General features: G+C 35.2%; 1 protein-coding gene across 3 annotated transcripts in view; it reads left to right on the top strand.

Moving 5' to 3' along the window:
• The window catches only part of SPATA6 (spermatogenesis associated 6), a 155,808-nt gene that overhangs the window by 85,770 nt on the left and 47,990 nt on the right, over positions 1 to 22,048 (top strand). For 2 of the 3 annotated variants that reach the window (XM_044238190.1, XM_044238189.1), the window contains 3 exons: positions 3,378 to 3,418; positions 17,023 to 17,207; positions 21,221 to 21,320. In XM_044238190.1, coding sequence (XP_044094125.1) covers positions 3,378 to 3,418; positions 17,023 to 17,207; positions 21,221 to 21,320 — 326 coding nt within the window. The remainder of the gene's footprint in view (positions 1 to 3,377; positions 3,419 to 17,022; positions 17,208 to 21,220; positions 21,321 to 22,048) is intronic. The other variant, XM_044238191.1, reaches the window with a different exon arrangement.

Below are 22,048 nucleotides of genomic sequence, written 5' to 3'. Positions count from 1 at the left end.
CCCACCCCCCCGCCACTTCAAACCCCTCAGATTGTTCTTCATACTTCTCTTAAGTGTGACCCATCCATTAATGCTCAGGTTAGCTTTCTCCTCCTTAGGAAGTTTTCTCTGATTCCCTTCAACCTTGAGAGATTAATCTCTGATATGACTTTTTAAAATAGCATTAATTGCCTGTACCATTCTCGCTTAGCCTCTTCTTTTATGCTGCTGTTATTCAACTTTGTGTAACTTAACCAAGGTAAATTACAAGCATTTCACAAGCATGGGCCATGACTTTTATCTCCTTTATCTCCTGCTTTTAGAATACAGTTAGTGTGAGGTTAGTGGGTAATTATCAGTAAAGGTGATGAAGTGCAAGCGTCGGGAACCTCAGTAACAGCTGGATCTCTAAAAATAAAAGAAAATTATAAATCTGTCTCTGTTAGGGTAGATTTATAAATGGTTTGTGGAAAGCAGAAGACATACTGGAGTTTTAATATACTGATAATTTTAATATTACATTAGCTGTCAGAAAGGATATATATTAAGTACAGAAATTATTACCTTAATTTTCAAAGTTAGCACGTGGTGGAGAATTAGGTTCATTATTTCCATATCATTCTTTTATTTCTGCTGCTGTGGCCAGCTATACATTATTAGACTTTCTGGAAGAGAAGTTGAGCTGGGATCTATTTTTATTTTTAATTTTGAAAAGCACTTGAAGTAAGTTGAGTCTTACTGACTTAAAGCGTAAAGTTGGCCTTGTGTGCAAGACATTAATGTTTCAGCTAGTCACTGTAATGGTTCAAGACACTTGGTAAACAAATAGACTCAAGATGGATGAAGGACCTCAATGTGAGAAAGGAATCCATCAAAATCCTTGAGGAGAACACAGGCAGCAACCTCTTCGACCTCAGCCGCAGCAACATCTTCCTAGGAACATCGCCAAAGGCAAGGGAAGCAAGGGCAAAAATGAACTATTGGGATTTTATCAAGATCAAAAGCTTTTGCACAGCAAAGGAAACAGTGAGCAAAACCAAAAGACAACTGACAGAATGGGAGAAGATATTTGCAAACGACATATCAGATAAAGGACTAGTGTCCAAAATCTATAAAGAACTTAGCAAACTCAACACCCAAAGAACAAATAATCCAATCCAGAAATGGGCAGAGGACATGAACAGACATTTCTGCAAAGACATCCAGATGGCCAACAGACACATGAAAAAGTGCTCCATATCACTCGGCATCAGGGAAATACAAATCAAAACCACAATGAGATATCACCTCACACCAGTCAGAATGGCTAAAATCAACAAGTCAGGAAATGATAGACGCTGGCGAGGATGCAGAGATAGTGGAACTCTCCTACACTGTTGGTGGGAATGCAAGCTGCTGCAACCACTCTGGAAAACAGCATGGAGGTTCCTCAAAATGTTGAAAATAGAACTGCCCTATGACCCAACAATCACACTACTGGGTATTTACCCTAAAGATACAAACGTAGTGATCTGAAGGGGCACGTGCACCCGAATGTTTATAGCAGTAATGTCCACGATAGCCAAACTATGGAAAGAACCTAGATGTCCATCAACAGATGAATGGATAAAGAAGAGGTGGTATATATACACAATGGAATACTATGCATCCATCAAAAGAAATGAAATCTTGCCATTTGCAACAACGTGGATGGAACTAGAGCGTATCATGCTTAGCGAAATAAGTCAAGCGGAGAAAGACAACTATCATATGATCTCCCTGATATGAGGAAGTGGTGATGCAACATGGGAGCTTAAGTGGGTAGGAGAAGAATAAATGAAACAAGATGGGATTGGGAGGGAGACAACTATAAGTGACTCTTAATCTCACAAAACAAACTGGGTTGCTGAGGGGAGGGGGGTTGGGAGAAGGGGGGTGGGATTATGGACATTGGGGAGGGTATGTGCTTTGGTGAGTGCTGTGAAGTGCGTAAACCTGGCGATTCACACACCTGTACCCCTGGGGATAAAAAAATATGTTTATAAAAAATAAAAAATTAAAATTAAAAAAAAAAGACACTTGGTAAACAAACAAGATCTTGTGCCTTAAAAGAAAGCTAATTAATTGACTGACTATTGACTATCCTAGGTGTCTCTATATATAATCATTTCTTTTTTTTTTTTTTTAATAAGGTGGTTTGGTAAAATAAAATACAGAATGTTAGAATGCTTTTGACTAGAATGTGTAAGGAAGTGGAATTGCAAATTATGGTTCTGATTTGCTTGAATGTCAATATACAGAGATTATAATACTTAAGTGTTGACTTCTTTAAGTAATGAGGAAAACCCAAAACCTGCATCTGCAGTATAGTGGTCTTTATCCCAGGAGAGAGTTAGAATAGTTTTATGATCCACTTTGTTAGAGATACTGTGCTAGGAACTTTCATAAGTGATATAATTTGATCATTACTATGACTCTCCGAGGCAAAGTAGGCCTTGTCTTCATACTTTTAAAATGAGGAATGAAACACGGATTACTTATATAAACTTGACCAAAGTAATATATTTGATAAGTGGTGGAATCAGAAATTGCATTTAGGCTTGTTTGACTTAGAACTTGAGAGTAACTATGTTGATGATGAAGTTCGTTTATTTATTTTATTTTATTTATTTTAATGCCTCACATGTAATACTTGATATAGTATTTAAAACAATTTATGAAAGAAATACATGAGACAGATGAGGAATATGAGACTTAGAAAGGTTAAATAATAAGTTCAAGGTTATACAGGAGGTGCTCGTGACTGAACTGTATTATGGATGTATTTGTCTCAAGGTCTGTACACCTATGCTATCACACTCTAAAGCTGGTCCTCTTGCCATTATACTCACTTGACTGTAGTGTGGACTCGCAAGAATGGGAACACTTGCAGTTTGGCAATACCTATCAAATACATATATTCAAATTATATTTCATCATAAACTGGTTTATCTACTAAAGATTATCCGTTCAATGTAGGTGAATTGATTTAGCAACAAAAAATTATTCTGGTCTATATTCTGATATCTCCAACTCCAATGAAAATAGTATTTGCGTAATCACCTAATTACTGAAGAATGGATACAGATTTTAGCTTACTGTGTATCATCTTTACTCATATGGCATTGTTGAAGGATTTTAAGATACTTTTGAATACTGCTGTATGAAATTATAATAATAGAAATCAAATAAATTATAAACAAATAAACATAGAAATCGTAGAAAAAATCAAAGATGAAACCAAATTTTCTTCTTTTTGATATGAAATATCAAAAAACTTTTTAAATGTATAAATTTTAAATTTATAAAAGATTTATAAAAAATTTTAAATTTATAAAAAAAACTTTTTAAATTTAATTCTTTTGTACATCCTTTTTCAGATCATGCTCATCTTGGCTGCTACCGACCCAAGGATTATAAGGTATGTAAGTATAAATCACAGAATGATAATTGTCCTGGATTTCACATAAAATCCATAATGCACATAAATGTACATTTCTTATATATATATGGTCAGAGATTATTGTAATCATTTAGTCAAGAAAATGGACAAACAATATTGTCATATCATAGAATATCATTATTTTGGCTACAATGTCAAGTGATAGAACAGACTTCTCATTGAATGTCTTTGTACAACAATTTGTGGCTTTTGATTATTCATTTAGGTTAATTACTTATTGAACGTGTTTGTGTATTTGTGTGTGAGAGACATAGACCAGAGAAATTGGTGGTTACTTTTAGTAATAACTTGCACAGTACTATTTCTCAACTTCATTCATAGACCATCCTTATAATTTTTAGAATATCTGCATGTAATTTGTGCTGTTTTCTTTAAATTCACTTATTTACCTCACTACTATAAATGAAAAATCAGTATCTTGTGCTTTAAATGGATGATTGCTCTAAAGGATACAGTGAAAACAAAACAATGTTACAAAGTTCTGGCTAGATAAATGTTGTTTTCCAAAAGTTCTGAGGCATGTTCTCTATTTCTTAAAATGAGATAAGCAACGATAGAGAGGTGTAGGAAACATACCAATAGCTAACTGAAGGTTTCTGACTGAAAGAGAATTGAAAAGATAATATCTGTTTTCTTTTGTAATTCAGTGTTATTTAGTCTATGTCCATGTGCCATGTAAAATAATCCTGTATATCATCTAAAATCACTTTGGGTACCATATTAAATTATCTGCCATACTACTGATAGTTTGTGTCCTCCATTTTGATAAGTATCATCTCAGAGTTTGTCTTTTCTGTCCCTAAGTGAAAGCTTTTTGATAAGGTATGTCAGTGTATTTGAGAAAACAAAACAAAAACAAAATCATAGCTTTCCTTATAATACCTTTGCTTATTTACTTGAAGACAATCTATTCTGTGTTTACTAGCACTGAACAGCATAGTGTGAGTATTTTGCCATGCTTTTGGGCATGATAAAGGAAGTATGGGACAGTTAAGTAATGAATCAAGGCAATGTATGACTAAGAACTCAAATCTAACAGAGTATCGGAATCATCTAGGTGGAACTTTTTACAAAATTCATTCCAGGTACTAAACTGAAATTGTTGAGAAAGGAGACTGGAATTTTTAAATTTTTAACACATTTCCAGGTGATTCTGATGCGGCCCTCTTGCTATCTATCCAAGGATTGGCGTTTGAGAACCACTAGCATAGACTATGAATATAGCATTGGTATTGGTGGAACTGTCTCTTGCATAGTGTGTGTATATGGCTGTGCCCTTGTTTAAGGCTGCTGCTGCAAGAGTGTGTACTTGGCATAATTCACCTGGTGCAGATCTGTCCTATTATGTGGAATGTATTACACACACACACACACACGTACAAGCACACTGGTGTGTGTAATATATATGCATGTGTACACACATAGGTCAAAAAGCATAATACTCCTTACCTTGCAGGATAGCCACCCTCATTTGGTCTACCTAAAGGATAAGCCTGTCTTTGTACATTTCCCTCAAGTTATGCTTCATGATTTTTATAATCATGTATTTATTTTCATCTTTATTTGCATCTTTGTTTAAAATATTCTTGTTTTCCTAATCTCTAAGTTCCAGGGTGGTAGGGACCTTACTGATCTGCTTATTGATAATTGCTAGTACCTAGCATATTAGCTGATATATGGTGTGGATTCCTAATATATGTGTATTGTGTGAACAATTTTTTTTAAGATTTATTTAAGAGAGAGAGAGAACAAGTGGGAGGGGCAGGGGAAAGGGAGAGAGAATCTCAGACAGACTGCCTTGAGTGTAGAGCCCAACTCCAGCATGACCTGAGCCAAAACCAAGAGTCATACGCTTAACCAACTGGGCCACCCAGGTGCCCTGTCTGAGTGGGTTGTTAAGAGAAAACAAGTAAACCAAATATATAAAAATACAGAATGGAGAGACAGGGATAAATTTATAAGCTACTAATCTTTATCTTATTAGAGTGACTGTAATCCAGCTCTATGTGACTGGTCCATTTAAAGATAAGTGTACAATCTTCTTTCCCACTTGAATTCTTTGAAAGAACTGAACTTTAATTATCTCCCACTATCATTTCTGGATTCTTCACTTTTAGGGTTAGAGTGAAGTTGATCATTCATACTATCCTTGTTAAAGCAGTAGGTGGTAAGTAAACTCACAGGATTATTTTTATATTCAAGGGGTAGATTTTCATTGAAATGCATATATAGCATTGAAGACTGCTAGCTTCTCTATGGAAAGAATGAACGTTCTTATAGGCACATAGTAGCTGGCTAATAAATATTCAGGGAATAGAACACTAGGATTTCTACAAGTAAAAAAAAGTCATAAAGGTGGGAGTGCTTACAAAAAAATTTCTGGAAAAGGACTTTGCTTGAATTCTGTAAAGAAATATATCTTGCATAGACAAGAGAAAGAAAGCAATGTAAAAAAGTCTTGGGATTTATATATATACAGGGTCCTGGGAGAAAAGAGAAACAACTAGTTTCATTTGAGTGGAGGGTAAGTACTGAGGGATAAAGGCTTTTTAACATCCTTACTTTTCTATTTTTCTTACATCTTCTAATCTCTATATCTGCTGCCTCTCCTTTTAAGATTTGTAGCTGTTTGATCATTATCTATTCTTTTGACCAAACTCAACTCTCTTTACCTTGGAAGCCTTATAACCCAACTGTTCTCATAAATGCTTGTATTCTTTTCACTTCTACCATTACTCCTCTGAATCATTGACTTCTTCTCTCCAATGTAGTTCCAATATGCCTGTGTCGTAGGCATTCATTTAGTATATGGGTTCTCAGTGGAGATTGTACCACTCAGTGGAGTGTACCATCTCAGTGGAGATTGTCAAGGTGGCATTTAACAGGTACCATTATTACAGTAATTTAGGGGAAGTACTCTTGATATTTAATAATCAGGGATGCTAGATATTCTGTAATAGTGGGACAATGCCAAACGGTGAGGAATTTTTATGTCCCACATGGTTTTTAGCTGTCTCACCAACCATAATGGAGGTGAAAAACATGTTCATAGTTATTAGAACAATTCTAACTCTACATAAAACACAGGTACCTTTACATTGTTTTGAGATACATATTATAGGGATACAAGTATTTTATAAAGCTTATACTTTGTTTTGTTAAAAATATGTGGCATAGTATTACACTGTGATGAAGTATAGGGCAGCTCATTTATTTTCCTGGTTTTCTTGTATGGAATGGCTTATGATCTTCTTACATTTTAAAACTCCAAACTATTTATGTAAGTGACTGTAAGCATCCACTATGTTTTCTAGAATAGTCATGCTTGAGCATTTATGTATTAAAGTACATATTTTAGGTCATGTTCCATTAATTTCTCTTTATACTACAGTTAAGACAATTTGTTGATTTTTGATACATTTCATTTCAAGATATAAATGAAGGCAATACAAAATATTTGTTTTTAAATGAGAACTGTCTTAGTTTGGGCTACCATAATATATATCATAGACTGGGTGATTTAAATAAGAAAAAATTTATTTTATCACAATTCTGGAGGCTATGAAGTACAAGATCAGGGTGCCAGCCAGTTTGGTACCTGGTGACAGCTCTCTTCCTAGCTTGCAGACAGCTGCCTTTTCACCATGTCCTACATGGCAGAGAGACAGGAGTGCATGAGAGTGCAAGTTCCGGTATCTAAGAACAGTAACTCTTTCAGATTAGGACCTCACCCAAAAGACCTCATTTAACCTTAAATCCTTACTCCAAATGCAGTTAAGTGGGAGTTAGGACTTCAATATATGAATTTTCCAGAGACACAGTTTAGTCCATTGCAGGGACTTTGGGAGTGAAGGTTGAAAAATCAATGATGCCGTATGTAATCAGTGTATGAGTAAATGAATGGATATACATCTAATAACAGAGTATTTCTGAAAGGATGAATAGAACCTGTTTTACCTGGGTCTTGATAAAGATATCCTTTCTAGCTTCAAATTTGCCTTCAGTGCTATTGATCATTTTGTTCTCTTGTTGATTCTGTAACACACAGTCCAACCTAAGTTCTACTTCTTCTCCTTCTCGTTTTCCATACATAATGTCATATTCTACTTTGTCAGAGAAAATGTCAGTCAGTTGTGGATGGAATTATCCTCCATTATCTTCATCTCTACTTCAGTCTTTCTGTTAATTTCCACTTTCTTTTTCCTTCTACTCTGCCTTCTTAATAACATTAACACCTTCTTTGCATTTATTTATTTATTGGCTCCATCTCTTTTGACCACAAACATAATAATAAAAATCAAGTTAAATGTATATAATGGGTTCCAGTTTTAAAGCTTTTCATATGGATTATATCACTGGATTACATGTAGCCTTATAATTAAACAATAATTTTTATTCCTATCTTAAATGACAGAAAACAAATTCTGCAGAGCTCCTGAAAAAGAACATACCTCTCAGTCTGCATTGCCCTATCTTTATCATCCTCTCTTTCTCCTTCTTTTTACTGCTAGACATTCAAATGAACATTGCTTCCACTTCTTTATCCATTACTTCTAAACTATTTGGGGAAAATGAATTTTATGAGAACTCTCAAGCCGGAAAGTTCTTATATTTCTTTGAAAGGGATAGGAAACCACCTTAATGGAAGTGGAGAAGCAGACCTGGCTTTAGGCAAAGTTATGATATATGTGTGGAATATATGGTTGATTTCGAGTAGCCTTACATCACTCTTAGCATCCTCGAATGCCTAAGCATCGCTTTATTACACTGGGTGCCTCTTGGACTTAGAAGAATATGGATTTAATGTATCTTTCTAAACCCCTGAAAGTAAGTGTAATGCTTTGTTCATTTTATCCTCACTTGCTATCAGGCATATAGGTATCTGGTGGACACTTACATAATGTTTGAATTTATGAATAAATATCACATCAAGGTCAGAGTTTTCTGCTTGGATTTTTTATTCCCTACAACTTGGTTGTTCCTACTGCTCCTGAACTTACACACTGTTCCCATGGTGTCGTCACTGTCCTTCTCCAGGTCATGTCTGTATTTCTACTTCTGGATTTTTAACTCATTCAATGTAATGCTAGATGTTCTGAAACTTTACTATTTCAGTGTCTTAATGAAATGTAAGTGTATTTGTCATTAACAACACAGTGCATCTGTTTCTTAAAAGCCTGGCTGTGACCTAAGTTACATCTTGTATTCCATTGACAAGAACTGGTCACATATCTAGAAGCACAGGAGGAAGAGTGGCCAGCAAGGAGAAACCTGGTTAGGCCGCTGATCCCGTTCATCTTAATATCACATAAGAGGGAACACAAATTTTAGGGGACAGCTTACCGTATCTGACAGTCTGCCCCTCTGGACACAAAATATCTCTGCATACCTTTCTTCCCTCACATAGAACATACTCATGTCCTCCTCAAGAAAGACCACTCAAAGTTCTATGCAGGGGCACCTGTGTGGCTCCGTTGGTTAAGCATCTGCCTTTGGCTCAGGTCATGATCCTGGAGTCCGGGGATCGAGTCCTGCATTGGGCTCTCTGCTCAGGAGGGAGTCCGCTTCTCCCTCTGACCTCTCCCCTATCATGCTCTCTCCCCTTCTCACTCTCTGAAATAAATAAATAAAACCTTTTGGGGGGGGTGCTTCCATGCAATTACTTGAATCTAGCTTGAAGGCCAGGATCTTTGGGTGATGGAGGGCCAGTCCATCAGACCTGCATTGGGTGACCTGTGAGTTGACATTCTCTTTCCCCTCTCTCATATTCCCACCCTACCTGAACCCCGTTTCTAATATACTCTGTTAGAGTAGGAACAGGATAGCTGAGAAAATGGGATACTTGGAAAAGGAAGAACTAGAAGGTAAAGAGCAATTGTCAGTCTGCAGCAATGCTGAATCCCGCCAGGCTTGCCATCCTGGTAGCAGAAGGATTTCTTTGCATAGACATTGCTGAAATTATGGTGCTTACAACAGTAACTGTATGGTTAAAATTATAGTGTAAATACACGAAAACAGCTTGAATCTAAATTGGAGGGGCTACAGACCTAAAGTGAGGCAAACACAGGAGTCTGGCAATATTGGCCAGTGGGTTGCTTGCATACTTTTGTCTCTGGCCCCTTGTTGTCTCCAATGGGAGACCTGACACATCCATAGTTCTAGGAAGATGGAAGGTATGGGAGCAATTCCGCATAAAGGTATGTTTTCCCATGGAGAAAACAAGAAAAAAAACCTAAAGACGTTTTCATGATATTTTGACAAGTGACACAGGTCATTTTTTAGTAAAAAAGGATTGTGATGTGGTAAGAGTATCAGAGCCTGTTCACCCATTGGCCTGACTGAATGATGGATTTAGTAGCTTTATGTTTTGTTCATTTTCCCATGACCTTCCTCTTAAAGACTCACAAAAAGAAATGACAAAGATAGAGACATATAAGTATTGTTAATGAAAGACAGACTTCCACTGGGGATATGAGTTTTCAGACCTGATCACATAATGAAAAGATTACTAAAGGTTCTGCATTCCTTGAAGACAAAGCAAGCATTTGGGAAGTTGAGCAAAAGGAAGTCAGAGCCCAGCCTCAACACCAAGATTCACTCACCTCACTATGTAGTCAGAGAAACTCCCAGGAGGGAAGCTCGAGAAATCTCAGAAAAATAAAGTTTCTATATTGAAGGTCTTCACTGTGGTAGCAAGGGTATATCTATTAATATCTTAATGGGCTTCTAGGATTGTCTACTGCCAACTCACCAGAAGTCCACCACAATAACTGAATAGTCTGTTGATACCAAGCAAAACTGGGTTTGTGACATAATGCAGTAAGGGAAAGCCATCACCTTGACAGTTGGAGTAGTGTCTCTGAAAGGGGAAGGTTAAGGGCAGGTACTTATAGGGTTTTGGGGTCTGAACTCCAGTGTTTCAAGGTAGGGCTTTTACTGAGGGAATCTAATTGACAAAGTTTGTGATATAAAAGTTTAGGATTGGGGCACCTGGGTGGCTCAGTGGGTTAAGCCACTGCCTTCGGCTCAGGTCATGATCTCAGGGTCCTGGGATCCAGCCCCGCGTCAGGCTCTCTGCTCAGCAGGGAGCCTGCTTCCTCCTCTCTCTCTGCTGCCTCTCTGCCTGCTTATGATCTCTGTCAAATAAATAAATAAATAAATATCTAAAAAAAAAAAGTTTAGGATTAATGGACACAAAGATTGGGGTCTTAAAGCAAGTCTTGACAAGTAAACAGTTTATTTGATAAGGAAGGATTTGTCCATTTCAGTGATCTGTCCTGAGAAGGGAATTGTTTGCCCAGATTAAGAATCTATTGTTTCGAGAAGGAAGTTGATTGTTAATTGAGCAGACTGCTTTCAGGTAAATGACTTATGGGAATGTCCTGAAGCAAATGATGGTTATTTACTGGTTTGTAACATAATTTTGGGGGGCAAGAATTTCCTTAAATTCATGGTCAAGTCGTGTTCAGGTAAGTGGGCTTCATTTCTCTGTTCTGATAGTTATACCATGTGAATGCAGGTGGTCTCAGTTCTCACGTGGCTCACTAAAGTTATAAATGCTTTGCCATCAATGTGTTGCACATTTTTTGTCTGATCTATTCCTAGAAACCTTATAGTTTTGGTTCCTACTGTAAAGAATATTTTATGTAAAATTACCTTTTTGTGTATTTTATTGATATGTAGGTTTGAAGTTGATTTTTGTATAACATTCTTATCATAGTTATTCTTGAATTTTTTAATAGAAGAAACTGCAAATAATCATCTGCAAATAATGAATTTTATTTCTGCTATTGAAATTATTTCTCTGTCTTAACTGATTAGACTCTTCAATACGATGTTCAGTAAGAGCAGTAATAGTGGATGTGACAGAGACATTTATTGCTTATTTGTTATTCATGTCCTTTTCCAACCTTTCAAGCCCTCTTTCAGGTATATAGGGGCTACTCTATCTGGGCTATGAAGGAAAATTACGTGGATCCCTTCCAGGGTGAAGCATAAATGAATGGGTATGAACTCTCTCTCATTGCAGTGATAATGAGGCCTCATGTTCTGGATCATACAGCCATAAGTTGTTCAGTGTGCCTCATCAAAACAGTCCTTGGACAGTTTTGTGAAGTGTAATTTCTCTTGCTAACCTCTATTACTGTAAAGCACAGGGGGAAATGAACCTTTATTATGTTAAGCCACTGATTTTCAAACTTAATTTGCTACTGCAACATAGCCTGATACAGTGTGCCTTCTTGTCTTGATCCTGTCTTTGATAGGATCATGTCTAAGGTTTCACACCTTTGAATGTTATTTGCAGTAGATTTTTGTTAAATATCCTTTAACAAGTTAACAATGTTCTTTTTGAAATTCCCTGTTTGCAGATAATATTTTTTTAATTATAAATGGATGTTGAATATTATCAAACGCCTTTTTTGCAGCATCTATTGAGTTGATTAATAGATTTTCTAATATTAGCCTATCCTTGTATACTTTGAGTAATGTTCTTTTTCTTTAATGTTACTAAATTTAATTTTTTAATATTTTATTTAACATTTTGTCCATAGATGGTTTCTAGTGAGGGTGCTCTGTAATTACCCTTCTGCTATCCATTAGTGATTTGGTAGCATTATTATGATTGCATTATAAAATTAACTGGAGATGTCTTTTTTCTTTGAGGACAGTTTGTTCCTGAGCTCTATATTTTGGGTTGTTAGTAAATCAGATTGTGAGACCATCTTCTATGAGACCTTCCTTTTAGGCATCCTGAGGGGCTTGGGCTCTGGGAGTTTTCCACTTGGGAGATCTGCCATAGGTCTTTCGTATGTCACTGGCCTGAGACCCCCTTACTTGGTAGCTATTCTACTTTGCTTCTGTTTCCTCTGCTATGAAGTATAGAGGATTAAAATATCTACCCCATAAGACTGTTGTGGGGATGAAACAAGTTATTTATATAAATGCATAGAACAGTGGTCTAAGAAGGGACATACACACACACATACACACAAGGATTGATCTATTTAAGGAATGACTTATCACTTTCATTGCATTATTTTAGAATTTCTTCTAAATCCTCCAGTGTAAAGGAAGTACATCTTACTAAAACCAAACCAGATAGTTGAGCGTATAGATTTTTAAATTAGGTAAGATAGGAATTGATTACTTACTTGAAATAGGATTCACTAAGGAATTTTCTTGGCAAAACTGAGAAACTGCTCTTAGTTACCAATATCTGTTTCTGTATTCTTCTTCTTCTTTTTTGGGGGGGAGGGGGATTTATTTATTTGGGAGGGAGCACAATCGGGGAGGGGAGCTGGTGGAGAAGAGAGAGGATCCCAAGTAGGCTCCCCACGGAGTGTGGAGCCTTATGTGGGGTTTGATCTCATGACCCTGACATCATGACCTGAAACCAAAAGTTGGAGCCTAACTGACTGTGCCACCAGGTGTCCCTGCTTCTCTCTCTTTGGACGAGAACTGTACTTTCTTATCATCAAAGCAGTACCTATACTGAACTTTTTTTCCTGCACTCCTTATTCTCAACTACTTCCCAGCTAATTCCGTTAGAATTATTTTTATTTATTTCTTAAATTTTATGCCCCACAACAAAGGAGAAGTTTTAGAGCATGTTGTTGACTACCAGGCACTAAGTAACTTTCAACAGATTCTTGATGGATAAGTGAATTTCCTGTTTCCCATTATACTTAGTAGTTAATTCTTCCTTCTATTAATTGGATCTTGAAGTTCCTATAAATATAAAATGTTATGGGGCGCCTGGGTGACTCAGTTGGTTAAGCCTCTGCCTTCAGCCCAGGTCATGATCTCAGGGTCCTGGGATCGAGTTCCACATTGGGCTCCCTGCTGAGCGAAGAGCCTGCTTCTCCCTCTCCCTCTGCCTGTCACTCTTCCTACTTGTGCTCTCTCTCAGTCTCTCTGTCAAATAAATAAATAAAATCTTTAAAATATATATATGTGTGTATATATATATATATATATATATATAATGTTATGGCCATTAATATGATTTAACTTATCAGATTATCATGTAAACAACTTTACAGGAATCTCATTTCATGAGTGTAGTATAACCAGACCTTTAAATATCACAAGTTTGAAAAGTGTGTCATTTCTATCATTACATTTATGAAATTACAATTAATTTTATATATGAAGCTTTTCTACTTACAACAGTTTTAGATTGGGTCAAAAATACTAAATTTTTTATCTTGATACATTTTAACATTTGCAATCTTGAAATTGTTACATATTTGAGGTCTCGGCATTTAAAGGATAATTTCCATAAATGTAAAAAAAATAACTTTATGCTGAAACTTGAAGATTGCTATAAACAGAGGACATAAATATTATTCTGTCTCATGAGCTGCACCCTCTGCTTTGTGTTTTCACTAGTCTTACCACATTTTTGTGGCAAACCTGGGAGATATTTGCCTGGTTTATAGATAAGGAAAAACTTGGAGGGGAAATGACCTGCTCAGGCAGGGATTTGAACCCAAGTCTTTGGACTGTAAGCCAGTGTTCTTGAGGAATCATCCAAGAAAGGAACTCTTCTGTAATGAGCCAAAAACATTAATATTCCATTTGATTTCTGAAGTGAATAAGTACTCTATGGAAAACTCAGAAGAGCTATGGAAATGTTTCTTAAGCTAAGGTTTAAGACTGAAAGTTTGAAATGGATTCTTATCAAAGACTCACCCCCTCATTATACATTTCAGTCCTCTGTTTAGATATAAAACATTACAGTACAAATATTTACTCTAATTCCACGCAAAGACTACATCCTGGCTGTGATCCCATTGCACAGTTACTTGTTATATACCTCTTTAGTTCTAATTTGCTTCCTCTTTGCTTTATCAGTACTTGTTTGTTCATGTCTGCCATCATGGATTGTAACTTCTTTGAGGTTTTGTCTGTGATATTTATTTTTATCAAAAATATATTGTGTATTTATCTGTGTCTTCTACCATGTTCAATACTTTTTACATAAAATATGCTTAATAAATGTTGAATAGTATTGAGTTATGGTGTGCACACACACTCTCTCTCTCTCTCACTCTCTCAAATATATAAGTAAAATCTTTAAAAAAAAAAAAGAAATTAACAAAGAGAACACAATCTCTCTAGCATAAGCCAAGGAGCTCATATTTGGATATAACTCTAGAAACAGTATTACAGCACTTTTTCTTTCTTTCCTGTCTCTCTTATATATACTCTTAACATTTGTTGACCATGGATATCTTTGATCTTTTTTTTTTTTTGACATTCACTGGGCTTTTACTTCATCTCTGTGAACAGCTAACAGTGGAACAATTTTCGATTTTTTATTCAGTCTATATCATATATTTCTTGATCAGTTATTTGGGACTGTAACAGAGCCATTTGAATTACATGCTATTTTGTTCTAGGATTGAAAGCTTGATTCAGCTCACTGCTGACTCATCATATGTTGCTATAATTCTGGAAAAGAGTGAAAATTGTGGTAATATTGAAGCAAAAGTTGTATTGGACTGGTAGTTCAATAATAAAGGACTTATATTTATTGTATAACTAATTCATATACCTAGGTATTCTATAAAATACTTTAAATTGTAGATGATCTATAAGATACATATATCTTATAGTAGCTATAAGATAGCTATTATTAGCCCTATTTTACATATGAGGGAAATGAGTCTGTGAAAGATTAGTTGGCTTTTCTAAAGATCAAATTGACCTCCTTTAAGGTCAGATATTTACAAAATAATACTTCTAGGACATTGACTCATAAAGACAGGGACTTTGTTGTGTTCAATGCCATTGTCCCAATACTTAAAATAGCGGCTGGAGGTTAGATGTTTATTAAATGAATGCAGTTCCCCTCTCTCATTCTCTCTCAAACTCAACTCCAGATTATCACTCCCATCACTCCATCAGTGCTACTCTTGCTGATGTTACTGATGACCTTCCAATTGCTAAAATACAAAGGTCTATATGCAGTCTTTTCTAATTTCATTTATCAGAGGTATTTAACTCAGTTACTCCTCTTATTTGAAACGCTTTCTCTCAACTGACAACACATTCTCCTGTTTCTTCTCCTTATTCCCTGGTCACTCCTTAGTCTCATGTTTCCTTCTTACCTTCTCAGCCTCTCAGAGTATTCCTAGGACTCTGTCTTCAGATGTTTTCTTCTTTCTATTTATGCTCTCTTCCATGGTGATACCATGCAGTTCCCTGTATTTTTATTCTGGACTCTTCTCCTGAATTCTACTCCTCTGTGTTGTGTGATTAATAAATTAATATGTGAAGCTCAACATGTCCAAAAGAAAGACTCTTAACATCCTTCCATCCTTCCAGTTGGAAGGGTATAACTAAATCATACAAACTCAACTCTTCAGGTTGATTAGGCTGAAAGACTGGTGTTATCTTTGACATCCAGTCCATCAGCAAATCCTGTTGGCTCTATCTTTCAAATGCCTTTTGAGTCTAATCACATTTCACCTCCATTATCACTCTGATCCAGTCCAACATCCTTTTCCATATTTTATTGTAATCATTTCCAAGCTTATTTCCCTGCCTCTGCCCTTGGTACCTCTGTAGACAGTTTTTAACACAGTAGCCAGGGAGAACTCATTTAAAAAAAAAAAAAGTCAAAACATAGAAGCCTAAATCCTTTAAATCTACCTTTTTAACTTCACTGCCTACTATTTAGTTCAGTGTTGTTGGTTTCTTTGCTATTTCTAATAGCAAAGAATATTTCTAATAGCAAAGAAATAGCTATGCTCTCCACCCCACCTCACAGGGTCTTTACATTTTTTTTTCCCTCTTTTGGAATGATCTTCCTATAGATGTCCCCATGACTTATGTCTTGTGTTCTTTACTAAGGTCTTCAGGCCTTTACTCCTTAGATCTTTACTAAGATATTCTCTTTCTCTGTGAGAATATCCTATTGATTATACTATTTAAAATAGCAACTCCTTCCTTCTATACCCCTCCCACACAACCCATCAGCACTTCTTATCCCCTTCCCTGCTTTATTTTCTTCTCATGCTACTTACCATCCTTAGACATACTATATATTTTACTTATTTACCTTGGTATGTGTGTGTTTTTAAAACTATATTCTTAGTGGAATGTAAATTTTATTAGAATCGAAGTTCCACATAGTAAGGGTAGGAATTAATTTTTCTGTCCTGACTTACTCATTTGTTCCCAGAACAAATGAATCAATGTATGAGTATTAGGGTGGAATTCTGTTCTGATTGACCTCATAGCTAAACTGGGCTATAATTAGTTTCTGTGTATTGTCCTTTGTTTTATATGTACACCCCTACCTTTACCCCACTACTACTCAAAGGCCCTTGGAATTGATAAGGTTTTATAAATTTTAGACATGTAAAATGAACAATCCAGATATATTCAGTATTTAATCTTACAATGATAATGATGACTGCTACATTCTGAAATTTACCTTCAAGTACAGCTATGACATTATACTTTTTTTTAACTCTTAAAAATGTTCTCAGGTTGTGTGTATGTATAATATTACCACATTTATTGTGTGTATACAAATATTTTTTAAACAGGTTATCAGGACACCCCATGGGAGAGACTTTGATGAGTCTTTGGAAAGGTGTGATGAGTACTTAAGCTCACGGTCATGTAGCAAGCCCCAGCATTCAGCAAGGACCTTACTCGTCCATTCAGCACCCTCAACGATGCCAAAGCATTCTCCCAGCCCTGTGTTAAATCGAGCTTCTCTCAGGGAAAGGTAAAACTTAGTCTCTCTTTCTGTACTAATATTTTTGAATAATCATCATTAGAAAAGACAGGACAATCATCATTAGAAAAGAAAATCACAATTATGTATGTGAAATGATTATTCATACAAGTATAATTCGATCTTTTATTAAAGGGCTTAATTTTTGTTTAGAACATGACATAATACATATTATATGGTACTAGATACTCCTCCCCAACCCAGTCCTCTTAAGTAAGTTTATTAATTATTGGCGAGTTTATTAATTAGAGTCACTTAAACCCTAATTAAATACTGTAATTCAGGGGCGCCTGGGTGGCTAAGTTGGTTAAGCGACTGCCTTCGGCTCAGGTCATGATCTTGGAGTCCCAGGATCAAATACCACATCGGGCTTCCTGCTTGGCAGGGAGTCTGCTTCTCCCTCTGACCTCTCCCCTCTTCTGCTGTCTCTCTCCCTTTCTCTGTCTCTCAAATAAATAAATAAATAAAATCTTTAAATACTGTAATTCATGAAAGTAAAAAATAGCACGCGTTGGTTTGTTTTCAAGAGACTCATAGGGATTTAACATATGAATATGGCTAATGCATAGGTTATACTTTCCTTTTAGTGGTGATGATGATGCCATATATCGTTGGTATATGGTACCTGATTTCCTTAAACAACCCCCCCACAACTCCCCAGGAAATCTTAACTATGTAAAGATTCCAGCCGTCCTTCTAAAAAACCTTGGGCAACCAAAGTTAGACACTTGTTACAACTGAATGTGAAAGAAATAATTCCTCTTTATCGGTTTTTGTCATTGTTAAATTCAAGATGGAAATTCCTTGCCTCACTCACTAATAGTAATGTAGAAAACAGAGTTGTCATAAATTTAAAAAAAAAAACTTTAGTTAAAAAATTTTATAGAAATTTGAACACCTAAGAGAAATTCTATCAACAAATGGAAATAAAATCTGTCTTTACAGATGGTATAAAAAAGGTAATGTAACACACTAAATTTGTACGGCTTATTACAACCATCGGACATAATTGACAAAATTCAAACTAAATGTATAGTCTGTCAGAAAGTTCATCTCAAAACTGATGATCTGAGTAAGAGTGTATCAGTTTGGAAGCTGTATTAAAGCATCTCTATTCTGAAGAGATAGATTTGTCTGTTTTCTTTCTTTGCCCTATAAGCATTCAGATGGATGTATGGAGGTCTGCTGGAGACCCTAATCCTGAGATGGGGAATTTTGATTAATGTTGCTTCTAGGCCAATAGAATCCTGCCTGAGGTATCATGGAGTTCATAGATAGGACAGATAGATTAAAAGATGTATCTCTGTATTTACAGAGAGAGATACATATTTATGTTTCTGTAGGCTTTAAAGTTGAAGAGAGATTTTCCTGCTGAAGTCTGGTAACTTGTGTCTCAGTTGTCAGGGGACTTTCTTTAATTTCCATGTCTGTTCAGATATGCAGTCAGTGCTGCTCTCTTTTTCTGTCCTTTTAGAATTAAGCACTTGTGATTTTATTCATTAGGTTCTTTGCCACCTCTGTAGATTTTCAAGAAACTTTTTACTCATATCTCCTTGGATATGTTTTTATAAACATTGTTTTATTTTTCTATTTTGCACAGTTCTTCAATTGTCTACCACTGTAGTACAGTATGAATTTTAGTCCCATGTTATTTTATCCTTACCTGTAATTTTGTCCCAGCTTCTGAAGCCTGTCTTCCCAATTTGATAAATTCTTCATTGAGGCTATACTCAAAAAGTCTTCACTGAGGTGAGCTAAAGTCAACTGTCCCTTTTTCATATTCCAGTGGAAGTGATGGCTTCTAGTAATGAGCGGCATTTGTACATTTATCATGATGGTTGATGATAGATATAATTCTTTTCTAGAAGGAAATGAATAGCTCTAATCTTAAACATGACCATTTCACCTATCACTTGAGGAAGGTTAAGGTGCTTCTAAAATAAAAGAATATAATGACATTTTAGTTTTAAATTCATCTAAATAAGTTAATAAATGTATATTGGGGTATGCCTTAGGATGGATAAACCTTTCTACTTTCACTAAAGAAGAAGACCTCTACTTTGAGAGTATGTTCCAAAAAATATTCAGATTTACTTATCAAAGAAATTAAAATGTCTATAGGACATACTACTAGGAAGAAAAACATTTCATCCTTTTTAGCACACACAGTACCACACCTTTAAATATAAGACGTTCTCTGATATGACTTTTTAGGTCACTGAGCAGTATACTTACAGGGTGTTTATAAAATCCAGTGGAATCAGTTCACAATTTAAGCTGATGTAAATGTAGATTGTATGTCCCCAGCAAAATTAGGAGTGTGACAGAATATATAGCTATAGGAGATTATCTTGGTAATTATTCATTAAGATGAAATAAGTTTTCCTCTAAGATTACTGTAAAATGTTGACTCCTTAATCATGTATGTGAATAAACAGACTTTCAAAAACTCTATTAGTGACTGTAAGCAAATGAACTTCTTTATTTATAGTGAAGGTGCTTTTTGCTTTAAGCCCATTTAAAAAAATATCTCCAATAGATTTAACACACATAAAATGGTTGCAGTTTTTATTATAAGTGTTACATTTCAGAAACAGTGTTCTCCTCCAAGTATAAATATTAATATTATGGTTTATCATTTGTATTAGGCTATAGAGTTATTGCTAAAATCAGACTTAGAAATACTAGCAAATCTAATTAAAAAGAAGCTGATATTCCTTTTAATCATGCTTATGGTTTTGAATTTTGTAAATGAAGTTAAATATAGTTAGGTAGTCATTTCTTATACCACAGCACAGACTAGTGGATCCTTGAATATTATACTGAAGGGATCCTCTTGGAACTGCATATTTGGATCTCAGATTTTCAAAATGGGTTACATATATAGCAAATGACAAAGTCAGACAATATATTTGTGTAGATGCAGTAACACTTCCTTTTACAAATGTAGGATATTAAAATTTAGATATAGTTGATCATCCATTATTGATAGCATTCTTTGAAACAGATTATATAAATCATTTTTCCTGCTTAATAGTTTATACTTTGTATAAACATATAAATTTATAACTTTGCAAGAACAAGCTGGGAGAAAAAAAGGCAAAGATATAAGCACTTAGCATTTTAGTACCCATTCCTTTATAAAGGAATTATCAATAACGTTTGATATAGATGAATTATAATCAGGTGGACCTGGAGATATGCATATTCATTATTCCTTGTATAAGGTAAATATAAACTAGCTTCGTTAAACTAATGCCAGTTTTGAGTTTGGGAAGGACATTAGAAAGAAGAATGGTTGCATTATTTCTTCTGTAATTCCAAAACTCAGATTTTAATAAAAGCCACATTTTCCTTTCCTGTTTTTCAGTATTCACTTTAAACACACACACACACACACACACACAGAAGAGACTAGGGGAGCGATATCTGTGCTGAGAGGGGATTATTCTATTTTTATGTTCCTCTGTATTATGAAAGAGTAAGAACATGTTTGGATTCTAAATATTTTCATCTATTTAAACATTTTGCTTCATTTCATAAAACTAGTTTTATTTTTCTGTATACAGAAAGGAATTTTTCCCACATAATTTAAGAGAGTGGGATTAAATTACTGGAAAATAAGAACTAATTTTAAAGGCACTATACTTGGAATTATTGTTCTAATCTGAACATCTGTATCTTTATTTCTTGATAAATTCTGAAGACTTATGTAAGGAAATCATTAAATGGTCAGATATATAGGTATGCTCTCCCTGATTCACACCAAACTTTATTAAGACTACTTATTACACATATTATGAAGACTTAATACTTCTGAGAGAACCAGTGCCTGATTTTACATCTGCCTCTCATCCTTGGTCAATGAAGAAAATATGCCATTTTAATCTTTCTGTGTTATCACACAAGGATAAGGAGAAAATGACTTTCTGTGTCTAGCATTTGAAAAGATTTATTTTTCTCTCCCTCTGGCTACAAGTCACCTTTGTTTTTTATGCCCACAGATTCCATTCTGATTGGTGTTCACCTTCAAACTGCGATGAGATCCATGACCGGGTAAAAAATGTCTTGAAATCACATCAGGCTCATCAAAGACATTTATATGTTAGTTTCTAAAATTTTCTCTTGAAGGCCTTTTCTAATTGGGCAAGAAAACCAGTGAAGATGCTTAAAGCCTGTAATAGTTAATCACTGGAAAGAGAAGAAAAAAAGATACAACCTCCATTCGACTGAAGTCAGGGGTTTTGCTAAAGGCAACATCTCTAACTTTCTGCTTGACCTGAGTCATTATGTGAAATGTTTGACATCATCTGAACTTTAAACAATGTTACTAATAATTATCTCATAGTCAGTAAGTAGTGACTTTATGATAATTATTTCATAGCCTTCAAAGTGTGGAGACTTGTTTTGTGGCCTAGTATAAATTCAATTTCCCACAAATAGTTTTTATTCTAAATGGTAGAACAAGGGGACATGGGGTGAGATACAATTATTTTGAAGCAGTTTCTGAATTGATTTTTGTGTTAATTAAAAATTTAAAAGAGGAAAAGAGCAGATCAGGTTTACTGGGTTTAATACTAGAGAACGTCAATATGAGAATATTTTCTGGGTAAGGCAAATAAACATTTATGAAGGACAGCTGGGGAATAATTATGGTGTATTCTTTTTGTGTTTGCTTTTTTTGTTTGTTTGTTTCATTCAGTAGTTTAAGAAACAATCATTTATCATGAGTGTCCTGTTGGGTACTAGGCTTGGTCCTAATGATGTGACTGGATTATGTGACATTCTATCATTTTGTACAGTTTTAAGTTTCTATATGCATACTGTCTTTA

This window comes from Neovison vison, chromosome 2 (genome assembly GCF_020171115.1).
Source record: "Neovison vison isolate M4711 chromosome 2, ASM_NN_V1, whole genome shotgun sequence".
NCBI classification, from domain to species: domain Eukaryota; kingdom Metazoa; phylum Chordata; class Mammalia; order Carnivora; family Mustelidae; genus Neogale; species Neogale vison.
The sequence above is the reverse complement of the archived record's forward strand: the minus strand, read 5'-3'. Positions and strand labels throughout refer to the sequence as shown.